General features: G+C 42.4%; 2 protein-coding genes across 4 annotated transcripts; both read left to right on the top strand.

Moving 5' to 3' along the window:
• The first annotated feature begins 621 nt into the window (after positions 1 to 621).
• Positions 622 to 3505, top strand: phospho1 (phosphoethanolamine/phosphocholine phosphatase 1). Of its 3 annotated transcripts, none has more exons than XM_030407600.1 (3): positions 622 to 1097; positions 1477 to 1534; positions 1879 to 3505. In XM_030407600.1, the coding sequence occupies exon 3, from the start codon at positions 2006 to 2008 to the stop codon at positions 2858 to 2860; it is 855 nt and encodes a 284-aa protein (XP_030263460.1). In that variant the 5' UTR covers positions 622 to 1097; positions 1477 to 1534; positions 1879 to 2005; the 3' UTR covers positions 2861 to 3505. The 3 variants fall into 3 exon arrangements, with proteins under 3 accessions (XP_030263460.1, XP_030263462.1, XP_030263461.1); XM_030407602.1 differs by having other exon boundaries at positions 625 to 1102; positions 2055 to 3505; XM_030407601.1 differs by having other exon boundaries at positions 626 to 1097; positions 2055 to 3505.
• Positions 3506 to 5104: 1599 nt separating this feature from the next.
• On the top strand, positions 5105 to 18639 carry eftud2 (elongation factor Tu GTP binding domain containing 2). The gene is made up of 28 exons (XM_030407569.1): positions 5105 to 5258; positions 6038 to 6153; positions 6236 to 6398; positions 6524 to 6602; positions 6780 to 6855; positions 7074 to 7139; positions 7234 to 7269; positions 7498 to 7588; positions 7681 to 7763; positions 7871 to 8037; positions 8229 to 8353; positions 8470 to 8533; positions 8633 to 8723; positions 8856 to 8991; positions 9243 to 9370; positions 9654 to 9847; positions 9937 to 10048; positions 10132 to 10272; positions 10512 to 10613; positions 10846 to 10928; positions 11180 to 11266; positions 12503 to 12629; positions 13442 to 13529; positions 13703 to 13821; positions 14121 to 14215; positions 14340 to 14493; positions 18015 to 18122; positions 18212 to 18639. Exons 2-28 carry the CDS (start codon positions 6049 to 6051, stop codon positions 18305 to 18307), a joined length of 2916 nt encoding a protein of 971 aa, XP_030263429.1. The 5' UTR covers positions 5105 to 5258; positions 6038 to 6048; the 3' UTR covers positions 18308 to 18639.
• Positions 18640 to 20205: the final 1566 nt, after the last annotated feature.

Below are 20205 nucleotides of genomic sequence, written 5' to 3'. Positions count from 1 at the left end.
GTCGCTCAAGCTCGACCGTGCATAAATAATGTCTTTTTGAATCGGCTTGGGATCTCAGGGTATCCAGAGACTTTGATTCCATCAGACAAGTTGCATGGAGCCATTTTATGTGTTTGGGTTTTCTTACATTTCAAAACAAGTCCCCATCTACCTCAGCTGTTCAGGAGAATGCTGCCACGCTGGTTTCCTGCGACGTTCCAGAAATGTTCTGTGGACCACAAATCTTCACCTGTCTTTCCATCAGCGTGAGGGTGAGCTGATAATGACTGAGTTTCAATTTTTTATCGGTGTTACTTTTCCTTTCAATTTATATGTCAAAGAGGTTTTGGTTTTTTTTTAACACAGTTTTAAAGGTGATATCTGTAAGAAAAGTTGATTTTTGAGTCCCAGTCAGTCCCAGCTCAGCCAAAAACTGCTGCTTTGGGATTGTAGAATGTGTCGGCCTCCATCCCAAAGCATCACTTTTCTTTACAAAGGGCGCCTGTAATTCTCTGGAGTCGCTGGAAAGCTTCTAAATCAAGGCAGCTGAATTAGTTTGGATTATTCAAATATTTTCCTGTGACTTCCTGAAGTGACCTGTGTGTGTGTTGTTTTTTTTTTTGTTTTTCTCTCCCTCAGACTCAGGTTGTACCTTGCTCTTCTGTGGCCTGTTAGAACCAGAAGTGTTTTTGCTCCCAGGTGTCTCACCTTGTGCAGACGGACCGCAGCATGTGTTGAGTTTTCTAATCTGCCCTGAGACACAGATCATTAACTCGCAGCACAAACTGACACATTCACTTGAAGGACGCACACAGCGCTGCGGACACGCTCAGGAAACAGAGTATTTACCCGTCGCTCCTTCTGCCTTCCTTCCTCTCTCCTCCCACACAGAGCCCCCCCTCTCTCGCTCCTCTCTCCTCTCTCTCTCTCTCTCAGCCTTGTCGTGAACGCGCTCGGCAGGCTGCTATTAACTGGGCGGACCTGTAGGCGCGGTCACGTTCGCGGCGGCTCCGGTTCTGGCTGTCACATAAAAGTTCGCGTCCCACCGGCCGACCGGCGAAACTCTGCCGCGGATCTCCTTCAGACCGGACCGGATCGGAACCACCGCCGGTGACACAGTAAGGTTTTTTGTTGTTGTTGTTGTTGTTTTTAGATTTTACTCCACATCTGAGGCTTCTATAATTTGATTTTAACGTCAGTGGGCTCTCAGATGGTGCTGTGAGAAAGTAGGTTAGATCAGCCGGCACATGAAGTTGGCAGGCTGACAGGTTCTCTCTGGATATTTCTCAGTGTTGGAATGTTTTTCCCCCGAAATGTATCACTATTTATGAATGTCCTGTCAGGAACATTGTCGGGCATCTTTTCTTGGAGGATTTACCCTTTGGGTTTCTCAGCTCACCTTGATTGTGATAATTTATTTTTTTTAATCACTGGGTCGTTTACGTTTTTATTAATTAATGAATTTATTTATTTGTTTATTTATTTATTTATTTGCAGGGCTCAGAAACACATGAGGACATCAGACCTCCACAGCTGACATCACCTACAGTCTGAGGTACGCAGGCAGCACTGGTTTCGCTTGTTCGTGTGGTGTGGATGTGGATGTTTGCATGCAGAGCTCGGGCTGTGACACGGCCTGATGCTCGCTTCTGCTTCAGCAGGATGACCTCCACCTCTTCTTCCTCACTTCTTGCCTATTTTGTAGAAAATCCCTCGCTGCCGTAATTGGTGGATTCTGCCTCCTCTGGTTTGAACGAGCTGTTGACTTGGCTGTTTCTCTCTCTTTGCCTTGCACTTCATTTCAAATCTATATGATAGTAGATTATTATGTATGTCCTGCTTTATGTCTGATTCTGTTTTTACCTCCATCCCTCGTCTGTATGCGCTGATGTTTCCCAGAAAGCCAGCCTCGGTAGCCTCCACCTTACTGTGGCCTGCCTTGCGTGGGATGTTGGAGAGTGGGAGCGCAAAAGTGGAGAGTTTTTGATGCCACTCGGCTAAAGTAAGAAGTGTGGCGTAGTCAATCATGGGGGATTCATTCTTCAACTGCTGTTATGTCCCACCCAATCCCCCAGGAGAGGGGGAGCCCGCCAGGTCCAGACGCTCAGAGATCATGGCCTCCCAGTCCGCTCACATCCCCAACGACAGGCGCTTCCTCATCTTCTTTGACTTCGATGAGACCATCGTGGACGAAACCAGCGACGACATGGTGGTGCAGACCGCCCCGGGTCAGCACCTGCCGACCTGGCTGAAGGACACCTACCAGCCGGGCCGCTACAACGAGTACATGCAGCGCGTCCTGGCCTACCTGGCGGAGCAGGGCGTCACCGAGAGCGACATCCGCAACGTGATGGAGAAGCTTCCCGCCACCCCCGGCATGCTCACCCTCTTCCAGTTCCTCCGCACCCGGCCCCAGCAGGACTTTGAGGTGGTGCTGCTGTCCGACGCCAACACCTTCTTCATCGAGTCTTGGCTCCGGCGCGCAGGGGCCCGCCAACTCTTCCACCGCATCTTCACCAACCCGGCCACCTTCAACAGAGACGGCCGGCTGGTGATGCGGCCCTTCCACTCCCACGAATGCCAGCGGTGCCCGGACAACATGTGCAAGCAGGTGGTCGTCAGGGAGTACGTGGCCCGCAGGACGCAAGAGAGGGGGCGCCCATACCAGAGGGTCTTCTACGTCGGGGACGGAGCCAACGACTTCTGCCCGGCGCTCGCCCTCGGACCGCGGGACGTGGCGTTCCCCCGGCGGGACTTCCCCATGCACCGGCTGATCACGGAGACCCATGAAGCCATGCCCGGGGAGTTCAAGGCGGTCACGGTCCCGTGGGCCACTGCGGAGGACGTGGTGCAGCGGCTGAGGAAGCTGGTGGTGGAGTAGAGAGGGAGGCAGGAGGTTAAAGGGCCAGTTGACACTTTTTAAATCAAATTCTCAGGTGAAATAGTCCCAGAAACTAATGTTCAAGGCAATAAAATCCTTTGTACTGTCTGTTAAAATAAATTAAAGTGTGTCTATCTGGTGTCCAGCCTCAGTGCCCCAATGATTATGGAGATCTGCCACTGTCTCAATCACAAATTCGGTGCTTTGTTTTTTTTTGTTTGTTTGTTTTTTAAATGAGGATACAACTTTTAAAGTTTGAGGGCATTTGCTTAATACAAATATCCTTTAATGGGTCATGTGTTGCTTTGAACTGTGGGAAATCTGTGTGAAATTCAACAGCAATATGTGTAAAAAAAAAATGTGACTGGTTGCTAATTGTATAACAATTATAAGTGTGTTTTTTCTTCTATACGGCATTTTGAAAATATAATAAATATTAAATTATAATCTCTATAGATGAAATCAGAGAAACACTGCCGTCTGATACCAGCAGATTTGTGTCAATGTGCCTGTCAGAGAAAATATGTCTTATTTAGAAATGTATGTTGTTGATCTGTTTGACTCCGTCCGTCGTGTCTTTACTGTGTGGGCCCGGCCTACTGAAGGAAATATAAACACCAGCAGGAATAAAGCCATCAACTGAAACTCTGCCGGTGTCTGACTTTATCATCAAGCCTTATCAACATGCACGTGAGATAATTATTAACCATCCTCCAGATAATATCCATGCACTCATGCCATAAAAAGGCCACATGGTATATGTGAACATCATTACTTTCACAAACACTCTGCGTCACTTCTGTGAAGGTTTAAGCAAATATTGTCCTTATAGAACACCAGTTATTAATACAACTACGTATCAATCCTGCACAAGTAAAGCTCCATTAACATTATGAGTAATGCTCATAAAGTTTTCCACATATTGGTAAAGTAAATGAGCATTTTTTAGCATTTATCATCAATTCTAATAGGCCTATGTAGGTTCAGCACCTACACAACTGTAACATCTCTGTATCTTGATTTTATGTGTATATATATATATATATATATGTATATATATATATATATGTATATATATATATATATGTATATATATGTATATATATATATATATGTATATATATATATATATATATATATGTATATATATGTATATATATATATATATATATATATATATATATATATATATATATATATGTATATATATGTATATATATATATATATGTATATATATGTATATATATATATATGTATATATATGTATATATATGTATATATATGTATATATCATTTCTTGTGTGTAACTAACATATTAAGATTTTCATGTGAAGTTGTAGCACATAGGGATCCCTTAGCCTGGTTGAACTCACTGAAATGTCATTTAAATGTCCATTATAATCTATTATACGGATCCATACAGGCCGAATGTTGGTGTAGACACTTCAGTTTTAATTTAGTTTCATAGTTGTTCACTAAACAAACAAAATCACACACACACAGGCTTCCTTTGCCAGGTTCATGTATTTTAACCTGGAGTTCATAGACGTCAAGAGTGCGTCATCATGAGTGGGTGTCCAACGCCCCCAGGTGGCCACAGTGCGTAATGAGCTGTACTGTTGTGTGCACCTTGGCTGAGACAATGCATTTATTCACATCTATAATCCCTAATTTAAAGTTTTTCGTTTGTCACTTAGTTATTTTGAATGCAGGAAGAAGGTCTGTAGAGTAATAGGAGTCCTTATAATATGAATAAATCCGTAAAAGAATTAGAAAATCCATGTGGAGAAAGAGGGATACATAAAAATGGGGGGAAAAGGAATGTTGTTTTTTTAATCTATTGATTTTTGTTGCTTAATTTGTCTTTTTTCCAAATAGCTTTTTTCTTGTCCCTGTTGGTTTGGACTTTCATATAGTACACTGACATGTGAAAAATGTTGTTGACTTATCAAAGCTGGTTTACAATTTGGACCTTAAGGAATCGCAAGAGCACAAAGGAAAAGAAAAGGATGGTAATGTCAATCATCAACTTTACATAAAATCATAGTAAATTTAAATGCAAATATAATATATGTCGCAGGGCAGAGTGAGTAATAATGCAGTGATGTTTGGTTGACAGCTGATGTAACGTAATTTGGTTGGTTGGAGTGAGATTCGAGCTTTGACAGGCGAGAGGATCTTATGAAACGTCAGTACCGTCTGTGGCCTCTCGCAAGGGGGCGATAGAGCGCGCAGCGTCGAGTTCTCACCGCGCTCAGGTCAAGAGAAGAAGAAAGCCGGAAGTAGTATCTCATGCGCATGGCGCTATTTGGGAAATTATTTATCTTCTGAATACATACCCAACTTTTAACTTGCTGTGAAAGTAATATTCGCTGACTGCATAACAACAGAATACAGGTAAGTGGAGTTTGCACCCTGCAAGTCATAGTTTAGTACTGTAAGATATCGTTAGCTAAAGCGCTGAGCATCAACGTAACTGAAACGTCGCCTGAAAGTCATTCATTTCATCACTGTGTAGCCGGCTAGTATGCTAATTTTTGGCTCACTAATAGCATTGCAAACACAAGAAACAGCGCAGTTTATAATCCCCGAAATCTTCTCGTTTAAGATGAAGTTTAGTCCGACTTTTTGCCGGTGGAAAGCATCCGTAAACTCGATAAATAGCGTACCAAACTCTGGCGGTGCGTGTTATGCTAGCTAGTTAGCATTGACTGTAATGGTGACACTGTTAACTGGCTAGTTGTGTTGGTTATTACCGGCGTTTTTAAAACAACCAAAGCCTAAATCTAAAATTAAGATGTTTTCTTGTTGCACATAGACTCGCACAACAGCACGTTTTGTTGGGTTAGGTATTACAGCCTCACTACTTAATTATACTGATGATTTGTCACACAATTTATCTCTATTTAAAAATATCCACTTCTATGAATTGCACATGATCTCGTTGCTTTGATAACTGTCAGCTAATGTCATTTAAGACCACCAAAGCAGAAAACTGTGAAAATGACCATTTGAAATTATTGATAATGTACCATCTTTCTACATTAGAAAAGGCTGATTTTGCTATTAACCTTTATCTTTGTGTCCTCTTGTTGGCTCCTGTTCTAATATTTTCTATACTAATGATTGAAACCCAATCAATGTGACTTGTTATAAACTCATGACCCATCTCTCAGTTCTCTACAAGATGGAGGCTGATCTGTATGACGAGTTTGGCAACTACATCGGCCCAGAGCTGGACTCTGACGATGATGAAGATGATCTGGATGCAGAGGACAGAGATGTTGATGAGGTACTTTTCAAAAGCTGTGGGAAAAGTTATTACCAAGTAGTATGTGCATACAAATCTTCATAACAAATCTGTGTTTTTGCAGGGTGATGAAGATGATGATGACGAGCCTGCTGATGCTGATGAAGATGTCCCGGGTATGGAGGTGGTCCTGCATGAGGACAAGAAGTACTATCCTACAGCAGAGGAGGTTTATGGGCCCGAAGTGGAAACTATCGTCCAAGAGGAAGACACACAACCTCTTACAGGTTAGATACAAAGAGTGCAGCTTGTGTTCAGATTTTTATTAAAATATTTGGAAACTTAATCCACATTCTTGCTTCTTGTTAAAAATGATATGTGAAGGGTAACCACTATTTTTTTCTTTCCACAGAGCCAATCATCAAGCCTGTGAAGAACAAGCAGTTCACCCTGATGGAGCAGGAGTTACCCGCCACTGTTTATGACATGGAGTAAGTTATCTGCATGGTTATGTCTAAAAAGGTTGACAGTGTAGCAATTCATCCTGATTATGACTGCTCCAGTGACAGCACTTTATTCAGTCTTGTGAATTTCCTGTACATGTTTGCCATCTGCCCATGTCTGCTGTGTGTTTGTTCAGCTGTGATATCCCTCCCCTCTCTTGGCAGATTCCTTGCAGATCTGATGGACGGTCCTGAGCTAATCCGTAATGTCACACTGTGTGGACACCTTCACCATGGCAAGGTCAGAGTCTGCCTTACAGCTACTTCACTGGGTTTCTCTTTAAGCTGAAGGTTTTTCATCAGGGCTTCTCTGTGACATTAAGCCAACAAGAACATGTGTTCTTAAGATGCAAAATCTAGGAGGCCTGGAAATTTCTGGAGCATATGCCAATAACATGGCTTCACTTCAGACTCATCTGTGACTCGTGGGGATCTAATGCATTTGTTTATTCCTTTCAGACTTGTTTTGTGGACTGCCTGATTGAACAAACACATCCAGAAATCAGGAAGCGAGATGATGTGGACGTGAGTTGTGACCGTAATGATAAAAAAATCCTTGCAGTGTATTACCTTTTCTGTATATGACAGCAAAAACTAACACAACTTTTTACTTTTACAGCTCCGATACACAGACATCCTTTTTACAGAACAGGAGGTGAGTAATCTGTTTGAACCGTGGCATAATAATGACACTTGATTGTACTCAAAAATACATTTGGTTACCTCATATTAAACAGAATGTGGATAATTCTGGCATCTTTACTTTGTCTAATAAAGAGGTGAGGTTGCCAGAAATTACCATTTAAAGGAAACAAGTTTTAAAATGACAGAATTATGTTTCTCTTGCTGGATAGGTGATTTTTATCTTGTGCTTTTTCCATAGAGAGGAGTTGGTATCAAGAGTACCCCTGTCACAATGGTCTTGCCTGACTCCAGAGGCAAATCCTACCTTTTCAACATCATGGATACACCAGGTATTGTGTTTCAATGGGATGCTTTGAGCAATGAATGTGTGTTTTGATAATCATAGCAGAAAGTGATGTACAACCTTCTGTTTCTCTCAAAGGCCACGTGAACTTCTCTGACGAAGTCACATCCAGCATCCGGATCTCAGACGGTGTTGTCCTCTTCATAGACGCAGCAGAAGGAGTGAGTCACTGATATTTTTCTTTTTATTGTCTCCCACTCCTGCACCATCTCTGCACATAATGTTCTTATTCTCTGCTTCAATGTAACCTTTTCATATCTTCATCTAGGTGATGCTGAACACAGAGCGTTTAATCAAACATGCAGTTCAGGAGCGTATGGCCATCACCATCTGCATCAACAAGGTGGACCGGCTCATTGTGGAGCTCAAATTACCTCCCACAGATGCTTATTATAAACTTCGCCATATTGTGGATGAGGTCAACGGTTTGCTCAGGTAATGATTCAAGCCCATAATGACCAAAGTGTCTGGGGTGCATGAATGACTTTATGTGATGTGATGCTACATATTGGTTGGAAAAAACGGGATATTTGTTGGTGCTGTGATATTAAATGGGAGGATATTCTACCTTCACCTTTGTGCCAAAATCTGACACTTAACTGTCGGTTATCCCTCCTCTACCTCAGCACGTACTCCACAGATGAGAACGTCGTGGTGTCTCCTCTCCTCGGAAATGTGTGCTTCGCAAGCTCTCAGTACAGTATCTGTTTCACCCTGGGGTCCTTCGCAAAGATCTACTCAGACACCTACGGTAAGATGACTGATCAAATCATCCACGCATAAACAATAAACTAGTATGTCTGTCTATCCTCTCATGCCTAATGCAGTTATTAATGTACTGACTGACTTCTCACTTTTTGTTTGCAGGAGACATCAACTATAATGAGTTTGCCAAGAGGCTTTGGGGAGACATTTATTTCAACCCCAAAACGTGAGTGGCTAATTTGTATTTCTACAGAATGTTCATGTTTCATCCTGTTCTTTTTGCACATTCTTATGCTGTCTCCTTTCTGTCTTTACTATCGCTCAGCCGCAAGTTCACAAAGAAAGCTCCCAGCAGTAATTCTCAGCGCAGCTTTGTGGAATTTGTCCTTGAGCCTCTCTACAAAATCCTCTCACAGGTTGGACATGTATTTTTTTCTCAAATGTGTAGCAAGGCAACACAGCTAGTTAAATACTTTCAGGTCCAGTTAGCTCTGGTTGAGTTGCAAAACTCCTTGTATAATACTGACCCAGTTCCACTTTGTGTCTAGGTGGTTGGGGATGTGGACACATCTCTCCCCCGGGTTCTGGATGAGCTGGGGATCCACCTGACCAAAGAGGAGCTGAAGCTGAACATCAGACCGCTGCTGAGGCTGGTCTGTAACCGCTTCTTTGGCGAGTTCACAGGTGTGGTTTAATTATTTTTTGTCTGTTTCTTTCTGTTTGTGTTGCTGCTTTAGTTATGATTTTGTGATAATGTATGAAGAACTTTGTTTTTAAGAATAAAGTAATAACAATACTGCAGAGACTTTCAGAGGCACAATATCGATCTCACTGTTTTACTCAGTGTACCTGCTCATGATTGTAATTTTAGTCTGAAGATAAATTGTCCTGCTTTAGCAAACATGTAAAGTAGATCATGAATCTCTTCCTCGCAGGGTTCGTGGACATGTGTGTACATCACATCCCCTCTCCACAAGAGGGTGCTAGGAACAAGATAGAGCACACATACACTGGAGGTCTGGACTCGGATCTGGGGGAGGCCATGGCAGAGTGTGACCCTGATGTGAGTACAATGGAGGCAGAGCACTGAGAAGCAGGCGCAGAAATTAACAGTACATAGCTGCAATGCAAATTAAGCCAACAGGCTGTTTTTAATTGGCTTGAGCTGTTAAATAAGCCAATTTAAGCCATTGACGGACATTAATCACAGTTTTTCAGTTTCCATTTAAAGGTCTTGCTTTCTTTCAGATAAACCTTCCATTGTTCCAGTTATGAGACTTTCCTGCCCTACTTTCTGCTGCCCTCTTATCCCTCTTCCTGCTCACCTCATGTCTCCTCACCTTCAGGGTCCTTTGATGTGCCACACTACAAAGATGTACAGCACAGAGGATGGAGTACAGTTCCATGCATTTGGCAGGGTCTTGAGTGGGACCATTCAGGCAGGCCAGCCTGTCAAGGTTTTAGGAGAGAACTACACCCTTGAAGATGAGGAGGACTCCCAGGTCTGCACCGTGGGCCGTCTCTGGATTTCAGTCGCCAGGTTTGTTGCAGGGATTTGGTTTCCAAAGTTTAAAAAGTCAGAAATCTGTGATGTTTGTATTTAATATTAATAATCCACTGTCATTTTAGATACCAAATTGAAGTGAATCGAGTGCCTGCTGGCAACTGGGTTCTAATCGAAGGTTGTGACCAGCCAATCGTCAAGACGGCAACAATCACAGAGCCCAGGGGGAACGAAGAGGTGAGACACTGGAGAAATACCATTGATATCTTAACAAAAATTGATGAATACTGCGTTGTTTACATTTTGTATTTCCATGACAGGCTCAGATTTTCAGGCCCCTGAAGTTCAACACAGCATCAGTTATAAAGATTGCAGTGGAGCCCGTCAACCCATCCGAGCTACCAAAAATGTTGGACGGACTGAGGAAGGTCAACAAGAGCTATCCGTCCCTCACCACAAAGGTAAGTCACCACTTACAGCAGTGGGTCCAGTAGTTTGTTGCAGCAGAGTATGAAAATTTAGGTTTGAAATTCTGCGAACCAAAATTCCTTTAACACAGGTTGAAGAAATAAGTAAGAGCTGCAATTAGAGATGACACTTTGGATACTGACAGAAGGACCCAAAACTGTAAACTCAACAATAATTATGTAATTACTTTGCTTGAAGTTTAATTAAACATTTGTGTGTTTGTCTCTTTCAGGTGGAGGAGTCAGGAGAGCATGTTATCTTGGGGACAGGAGAGCTCTACCTGGACTGTGTCATGCACGACCTGCGAAAGATGTACTCCGAGATTGATATTAAAGTAATTTCTCTCTCTGCTACATCATTTGTTGTTGCAGTGAAATTATTGTTTATAACTATCTTATATTTTATCATGGCAATGCAATTATTTATCAGTATCAAAGTTGTTGTAAAAGTTAAACTTGATTCTGTTCGTACATAAAATGACAAGAGAAGCCAAAACTTGAAAACCCTGGACCACAGGAGTGGGCCTTTTTCTTACTGTGTGTAATTCTGCTCATCTTTATCCGCAGGTTGCCGACCCTGTTGTGACTTTCTGTGAAACCGTTGTGGAGACGTCATCACTCAAGTGCTTCGCCGAAACACCCAACAAAAAGTGTGTATCAAACACAATATATTCAGCCAGCTATAAATACAAGAAAACGTTCTTTCCTCACATCCCTACAATCATTTTCTGATAAGTTTGTCATTTCTCACCGTACGTTTTTAAGTCTGTTAGATGTTGCATATCTTTTTCTGGTGTTAAATTCGTTCACAGTTTAGAGTTACTGTCAGAGTCTTCCCTCGGGCCGAGCGTCTCCCCAAACCCAGAATAAGTGATTGACCGCTGTGTGATGTGATTGACAGGAATAAGATCACCATGATCGCTGAGCCCTTGGAGAAGGGATTGGCTGAGGACATCGAGAACGAAGTGGTGCAGATCACGTGGAACAGGTAATGAAGACGCTCACACTATAGAACTGACTTTAATTAATTGAAATCGTATAATTTTCTCTTCATGTGAGATGTATCTGTAGATCCTTCCCCCCCCCTCTCTGTCTGATATGGTGGTTGCCTTATTAATTTCTCCACATTTCAGAGCCACTCTGACCAATCATTCATTCTCATTATTCCCTCGGTGTGCAGAGATAAATGAGCAGACATGTAAGAATGATGATTGGTTCTTTAATTAAATGCTGTCATTGAAGAAGGTAGAGGGGTATAGAAATGCTCAGGGCTGAAATAGCCATTAAAAATGTGCTGTTATTGGATTTTTGGGTAACTGCATAGGTGCTTTACCAATTTTCTACAAGTTATCATACACAGACTAAGACGTGGGCACTTTCTGACAGTCCTGCCATTAATTAAAATTTTTAAGTTGGACATGAACGTAACGACCATGTGCTGCAGTTTGATAACGGTGCCGTACCTCAGTCTGGTGTGTCATTCAATGTAAATTCAATGTCGTTAACGTCTTGCTTGTTTTGTAAAAGTTTTGAAAACTGGCAGAACAACGTGACAATAAGTTTCAAAGTCAAGTCAGACGAACAGACACGCGGTGGATTTTTTGCTTTGTCAGTTTAAAAGGGGCAATATAAACTCTTGAGTGTAAGAAATACTAAATTTGAGAGCAAGGTTCATTACTTATCTCCTCATGCATAACTTGTAGAACAGATGCACAGGGGAGCATTTCTGTATTTGTATACGTGAGCAAAGTAAAGGAGCCTTCTATACATTGTGACACGTGTGTGCTCATTAAAAATGCTCCCTGGTAAAGTGATCAACTCACTCACAGTAATTGAATTCTGCACTAAAAGCATACATGATTTTCCCGTCCCTGTGTCCGGTGTGTGTGTGTGTGTGTGTGTGTGTGTGTGTGTGTGTGTGTGTGTGTGTGTGTGTGTGTGTGTGTGTGTGTGTGTGTGTGTGTGTGTGTGTGTGTGTGTGACTTCCTGTCAGTACTCGGCTCATCTGCTAGTCCATCTGGACCCAGCGGTGCCAGCATGCAGTAGCAGTGCCAGAGAAGTGACATACTTCACACACCATTAAACTAACCCTTCACTCTACTCCTCCTCTTCCATTAACCCCTCTGCCCCCTAATCAGCCAATCTCCTTAATGTTCCAGCTGACATAATAACATAATGTGCACACCTACTTTTAAGCAGTAGCTCTTCTGTTTCTCCACAACAGGAAGAAGCTGGGAGAGTTTTTCCAGACAAAGTACGACTGGGATCTGCTGGCTGCTAGGTCTATCTGGGCCTTCGGACCAGACACCACGGGACCGAATATCCTTGTGGACGACACGCTGCCCTCTGAGGTGAGTTTTGTACCAGCTAGGCAGGTGAATCACAGCTATAGTTGTCTGGAGGTTTATGTTCCAAATCCGCCCAAACATCTCTGAATCTATTAGCAGATATCATTAAACTAGGTCATTGCTTCTCTGCCAAACCACTTGCACATCAATCATAAAACATTAAGTCTTGAGAAGCCAAAAAATAAAAAATCTATTTTGAAATTGGGTGAATCCGGTAGGTGTGAGTCAGTCTGTACAGAACTTGTACACAAAACCAACTTCATAAGTAGAAAGTTACAACTTATAACTCACTGATTTACGTGAAATTTGATCTTATTTTATGGAGAAAGTATTTTCGGGTTGTCCCTCTGATGTCCTACAGCTGCTTTGTCTCACCTTGGACAAATACCTTCACATGTTGCTAAAGGAACTGCTGACTTACATTATTGATAAACAGTAGTTTCCCAATGAACACGTGCAAATTGGGCCCGTAGGCAGGCGGCCTCCTGGAACTTTACACTATCGAGGTGATTAACGTACTTTCCTGATGGACAGATGACTGCAACTTTCACTTTGTTGCAAACTGCTGCTCAGTGTAGCTACCTTTAGCTAGTAAGTACTGTTAGCTGCACAGCTACCGGGGTACCACGAGCTAACTCCAGCCAAATCCGTAGTCAGCCCCTCTAGCTGGACGTTTCTACAGGGAAAACACTCTACGAGCACTCCACTAGTCATTTCATGGCAGCTTTAAAAGGGACAAAGATTACAAATAGCACATCCCATCAGAGATTTCCTGTTTTTGTTCCTAACTCATGATGCATTTTTCCCCTCCGTAGGTGGACAAGGCGCTGCTCGGCTCCGTCAAAGACAGCATTGTTCAGGGCTTCCAGTGGGGCACCAGGGAGGGCCCGCTGTGTGATGAGCGTAAGTGTTCTCTACCTTTTCTTAACCCCTGTTATTTTTTTACAAATTAATGTTTGTTCTCTGTACTGTCATTTGTGCTAGAACGTCTAGTGTGATGAGTGTTATTAACGTGTATTTCCCAGTCAGTGTTTTGTTACTGTAACTCTAACCACAAGTCATTCTGCTCCCCTCAGCCATCAGGAATGTCAAGTTTAAGATCCTGGACGCAGTCATTGCTCAGGAGCCTCTCCACAGAGGAGGAGGCCAGGTCATCCCTACAGCCAGGAGAGTGGTGTACTCTGCTTTCCTCATGGTGAGATCATCCCCACTAAGCCTATTCCTCTCCTCGTCTTCCATTAGACTTCCCTTTCATTCCCCACTTTCTTAAATGTTCCATTAACGTGATTGCGGTTAGGGATTCTGCTGACATGTGTTCCTTTTAATTGTAGCACGATAACATTCTTCCTTAACAATTTTGGCTTCTTCCCTCTTCCCCTTTGGCTCTTTCACTGCTCTAATCATAAATCCACAGGTCAGCTTTACATTGTCCAGCCAGACTGTGTCTCCAGGCTTTTGTTCTCTTTTTAATATGTGGGCTCTCTTGTGTCACAGGCCACTCCAAGGTTGATGGAGCCGTATTATTTTGTGGAGGTTCAGGCTCCGGCTGATTGCGTGTCTGCTGTCTACACAGTACTGGCTCGAAGAAGGTTGGTGTACTCATCTTCATATATCAACCCAGGAAGAAATTGAATGCACTGACATGCACTATTTGTCTTTGAAATAAAGAAACTTGAGATTTAAAAAGTTGGTCCTTTGTTTATCATCAATCAGGGGCCACGTCACCCAGGATGCACCGATTCCAGGGTCCCCTCTGTACACAATCAAGGCTTTTATCCCAGCAATCGACTCCTTCGGCTTCGAGACTGACCTCCGAACACACACACAGGGACAGGCCTTCGCTCTGTCTGTGTTCCACCACTGGCAGGTACACAAGTCAGCTTTCCTTCTAAAATCATCCAGGTTTTCATACAAATGTAGTGCAAAATTGAACCGATTATACAGAACATTTTCAATTTTTAACATTCTTTTTCCTGTATTTATGTGCAAATTAAAAAGAGATGTGAAACATGAAAAATTATCATCCAAATGCAGTAAAGGAAAGGTCCTGGTACATTGGAAGAGTTATCGGTTGCTGTGATTCATCTGGCTGTGAACACATTCCATCATAATGTGATTTAAATGGAAGTGATGGGGGGCTAAATCCACAGGTTAATTTGTAAAGTTGCCACTGGGCTCAGACTAACTGTTGCGTTATTCTCGATACATATGCACAATGATAAAGGCCAGACGTTTGGTGTGCTCACAGACAAACGATCAAGTAAACTCATTAAAAGATATATTCCTGCGTGCCACCCTCCTTTCCTAATAGGGATTAATTCTGCAGACCTCATTCTGTGCAAAAATGTCACCTGAAGCAAAAAAGAAGCTTAAGCGGTCCAAGTCAGACAAAACAAGGGAGCATTTTCCAAACTTACTGTCTTTTAAGTGCAAATACCTTCTTTGTTTTACTCTGCCTCCAGTGCAGCTCAGCAGTGAAACACTGTGGAGGGAAAAAAACAGGACAGTTTTGTAATAAAAAGACAAAAACAACTGGCATCAGAGCAGAATTCACTTATTGACTTCAAACTAACCTAATAAGAGGTTTGTCCCTGATTAGAGATAGACTATCGAGAGATATCTTCATGGCCAGTTTGGTGAGCAGGAGGATTACAGTGATGAATACATTTAGAATGGGACTGTTGGGCCTTAATGCCACCTCGCAATTATGTATGAGAAGTATGAAGTAACAGTTCAGAATCGTCATCTTTGTATAAAGAGGGAGCTGGTGATGCGGCTGGACGGGACAGTGATGTGTTGATAAGGAGTTCTGTGTGCGACTCACCTCTGGGAGATTTAAAAGTAGCTAGCGTTATTTGGCATCTTAGTCAAAGGAGAAGAACAGCAAAGAAAATTGTCTACAAGTTGGAGAGACAGTGAGGCCCGAGAGACATTGCCAAGTTATGCCATTGTTTAGAAAGCTCTACCCGACGTGGATGTAAACACACAACACACTGTTGTGTGTCACATACACCTTTGTAGCTTGAGGAATGCTGTCTAAAATCACACACTCGGGTAAATAATTGTTGCCGCTGTTTTGTTCAGCATAGAAATAAATGTTGTTGTGTCGCTATTCTGCGATCTCTCTGTAAAAAGTACATTCTGAGGCAACAGACGGCAGAGTCACAGGAGTTTATTACAATGCTAAACAAACAATAAGCTATGAATAGCCCTGTCTGCCAGAAATCAGATTTTTGTGTCTGTAAGTTTGTCGTCCTTCTGTCACTCACACTGACATGCTTCAAAACTGTCGCACGTTTATTTATGCACATGCACCAACTCACATTCTCAAAACTGGCACCTTGTGCAGCAGAGCGACCGACCTCATGCACACATCTGCCACTTTGGCTAAATAGCTCTTGATGTGGAGTGGAGCAGAGTGTCGAGTCATTAAGTTTTAAGTATGTAATGTGTGTTTGTCTCTGCCCGCCACGTCTGACGTGTTTGAGTCTGCACTCTGCAGAGCAGTGTCAGTGAAAATTAGCCCCAGTTAGAAAGAATTAATACTTAACAGCAAAGCAATTCATCCAGAAGACAAAAAGGTTCTCCTCTGTGCAAATGTTTAATATGTTCTATCTTCCTGACTTATGTTATCCTCTTGAGGTGAAAACGAAAGTGTTAGTCAAGAAACTCGACATGAATTATGTATTTACAGGCTTGTCCAAACATTGGGTAAAAAAATGATGTAGTGTACACAGACTACAGAGCGATCCTTCGGGAACATGCAGAATAAATGAAAACCATTGTTGCCTTTTTTTGATTTTTGCAGAACAGCAGATTTTTAGGGCTTGTGTAACCACATATTTTACTATTATGTGCAGACATTTATCAGTCAATGTCTCATTATAGTTGTGTCATGGGATTTTCTTTAAACTCAAATTGTGACACACATTTGTAAACTAAATGCCAAGCTCTAAATAGTAAGCACTGCAGTTTTCTAAATCAGATTTCCCCTGGGATTATTGCTGAAATTGAGCTGAAATAGGCGGCTCTATTTGGACTCGCTGTCGATGATTTATTTCTAAATCATCCAGTCCTGAAAGAGAAAATGTACCTTTTTTCCCACAAGACACCTCTAAAGTCCAATACCAATCACCTTGACCATCTCTCCCTAAATTGGTTTGTAATAGGCAGCTGCAGAATTTGTACCTAACACGATCAACACAGAAATGACTTTTGTCCAACTGCCTTAGAAATAGACCTGTAACGATTAATCAATTAGTGAAGTCAGGGTTATTTAAGGAGCATGTTTAAAAACAACAAACCTTAACCAGAGTGTTTTTACAGAGAGACTGAATAAAACACAAGAATTTCCACAAAAATCAAAAAGGTATTGAAGTAAAACACAGTGATGGAACACAAACAACAAAAGAAAAAACAAATATAACAGAAATGAAAGTAAAAAAGATCATTATTGGGGGGCAGGTTCTCAATGTATCAGTGGATCAGTTAGCAGATCTGAGGGGCGAGATGGTGGAGTGCGGGATGAGTAGTTGTCAGCTACTACATTTTTCACAATTTACTATCATTTTATAGAACAAATTACTGATGGATTCATCGAGGAAATAATCAACAGTTAGAATAATATTTAGTTGGGGCCCTACCTAAAAAAATGATGAAGAACAAGGAGTCCCTGAACTGTGCTGGTGTCCTTATTAAACTCTAGAGGCCGTATTGTGCCTCCCTCATTAGGATGATTATATGCCACCAGTATTGGCCTGCTAGCAGCACAGTGTTGAGTTTCTTCCATCTGTTGATTAGGCTTCAGCCACTCCATTGATTATTTTCCCCTTTCCTCCATTTTTAATCTATCCCCGAGGCTGGAAACGTCTAATTTACTCCACACCACCCGACTTATCTCAGATCCAACATTCCTCTTCTCTTTACATTAAGGGTGAATATATCATACATCCATGACAATGAGATCACTTTGTGAAGGTCACACTGTAAGCTCCTTAAGAAAATGGCTTCAGTGAATCATTCTAAAAGCCCGTGAACACTTACTTCTTCTAACTCAACCTGCTAACGCTGCATTAATGCAGCATTGGTCACAATCTGAAGGAGTGACACATCTGATTCGTTGCTTTTCCCATCACGTTGATGGACGCACTCCCTGACTCAGTAACAATGGGGCCGCTGAATCAGATATTTGGTGAAAGGTCGGAGCCACTATTAGAAGTGCCCACTCAGTTTGTTAACGCTCAAAATGTGATGTGTGTTTCCTGTTGTCAGAATGTTGCTTAGATCGTGCCTGACTGTATACAAATGGGGAGATTTCCTCTGTTGGCCAGTCGTAGCTGCCACTCGCTGCTTCACTCTGGGTTAACAGGATGTTATGTTGCCTTTCAGATCGTCCCTGGAGACCCTCTGGACAGGAGTATCGTGATCAGGCCCCTGGAGCCACAGCCCGCCCCCCACCTGGCCAGAGAATTCATGATCAAGACCCGAAGGCGCAAGGTGAGCCTTTTGTCTACCTGTTTGTCACATCCTTTTTGGTCAATTTCTCTTTTTGCATGACTGACATCCCCATGTTTGTTGTTCTGCAGGGTCTGAGCGAGGATGTGAGTATCAGCAAGTTCTTCGACGATCCTATGTTGTTGGAGCTGGCCAAACAAGACGTGGTGCTTAACTACCCGATGTGAGACTGCAGACAAACGACGCCAAATCCTGCTTTTATAAGGGGATGTTTGGGGTAAAATCCAACCACAATAACACATTGATAAAAACCATGAAAGTACTCGGTCGATGCTGTCACAGGAGTGTCGTTGCCCTTTTTCCCCTTTTGAAAAACTGCAGAAGTTTGTTGTGTCTCATCTCTCTAAATGTATTTTTTTGTTTTTTTTTAAATGTACAAATGATCATTGTTTTTGTAGAATAAGATAACTTGGAAGCTTTTTTTTAAAAAAAGAAAGAAAGAATTGGATGTCATTTATCGGTGTCAGTTTGAATAAAAGAAGTCTTTGTGATACGAAGAGAGATGTTTCATCGTCCGTATTTTCTCAAACTGTGAAAGAAACCACATCCTCACAGCAGTGCTACTGTTGAGTGTGTAATTGTCATTTGGTAAGCTTGACACAGTGGACTCAGCTGTGTGCTTGTGGGTTGAGAGTAGTGTTACTGTAAGTTGGTGCTTTGCTGATGCTCTGACTGATTGGTGTGTCTGTTTGGGAGGCTGTGTGGGTGGTGACTGATGGACAGGCTCTGGAATGGTTAGAGGCAGGCAGAGGGGAACCAAAGGTCAGGGTCCCATGACTGAAATTAAAGAAAAGGAACGATGTAGCATGTCAAAGATGACGGATGTCAGTTTAGAATTCTGTGAAACGCAAATAATCGAACATTTACAGCTCCTCCTCCGAGGTTTCCTCTGCAGGTGTTCGGAGGTATGTGACAAGATTGTGGAGTAGCTCAGCTTAAGAATATTGCCACATAGTTTTGTTTCAGAGCAACATAATCACACAGAAATACTTTTTTAAATGAGCGTGAGGCTGATCTCCAGTGCAGTTATGTCACATTAACTAACAAGTTACCAAAGATGATTGCAAACAGCCAGAGGCAGGTGTGACACATGCTGCGATTGAGGTTTTTGAAGAGGGCTTAGCAAGCGAGGAAAGTCAAAAAACATATCTGAACATAAAAAGATGAAAGGTTCAAATCATGCTATAAATGCTCTAACGTGATGACAATTCAAGGATGGAAAATATGTATAATATTTGTACGCAGTGCTGATAAATTAAACCCAAATGAAAACATTTAAGAGCATAACAGCTGGTGATGAAGATGCTTTGGTCTGATCGAGCTGTAATCTGATGGTTTACATTGACAACAAAGGTTGGGGGGGGAAATACACACGACCGTACTTGTAAGTATTGATTCAAGATCAATGTAACTATCGTTGTGTGAGCCAGGACTGTCTTAAGGAAATGATGGTTGTAGTCACTTAATGATGCTTAAAAAAAAACAAATTACATTAATAGGAAAAACGTAAGACTGCGCAGTGAACTTTGAGTGTTTTCGTCATCAAAAATCAGGGGAGAGGCGGATAATGCTGCAGGAGAGAGGTACTATCTGCTGTCTAACTTGTCAGCGTGCATCACAGCCGACATGATTTCCGGCTGACCACGGCCGCCGCGCTCCGTGAGAGATGAGACTGCCAACCTCTCGAGCCCGCCGCCGTCAAGTGTTTGATCTTTAAGACGTATATATCGAGTGGATAATCACTCTGAAGAGCAGCGTTTAACTACACTTCAAGCTGGCTCGACGTGCCAGTCCTGTCACACCTCCAGAAGACTGTGGTGTCTGAACGGCTCAGGCCTTCATCAGTCACCGCTGACATGTCCCCCCCCCCCGAACGGTTCTGGAGGTGGTGGAGACGGGGGAAGGTAACAAACAGGCTTGCAAAAAAAAAAAAAAATTGGCTTGAGCTGCTTTGACATTTGGACTGAATGTCAGTCCTGTCCAGAGAGACAAGATGGGTTATTTTTTGATAAATTTCAGCAGACGTGGGTAGATGTGATGGGGGATATGTGTGGCCTTTTCAGCT

The sequence above is a fragment of the Sparus aurata genome, chromosome 23 (assembly GCF_900880675.1).
Source record: "Sparus aurata chromosome 23, fSpaAur1.1, whole genome shotgun sequence".
Taxonomy (NCBI): domain Eukaryota; kingdom Metazoa; phylum Chordata; class Actinopteri; order Spariformes; family Sparidae; genus Sparus; species Sparus aurata.
This window is presented reverse-complemented; position numbering and strand designations above follow the sequence as displayed.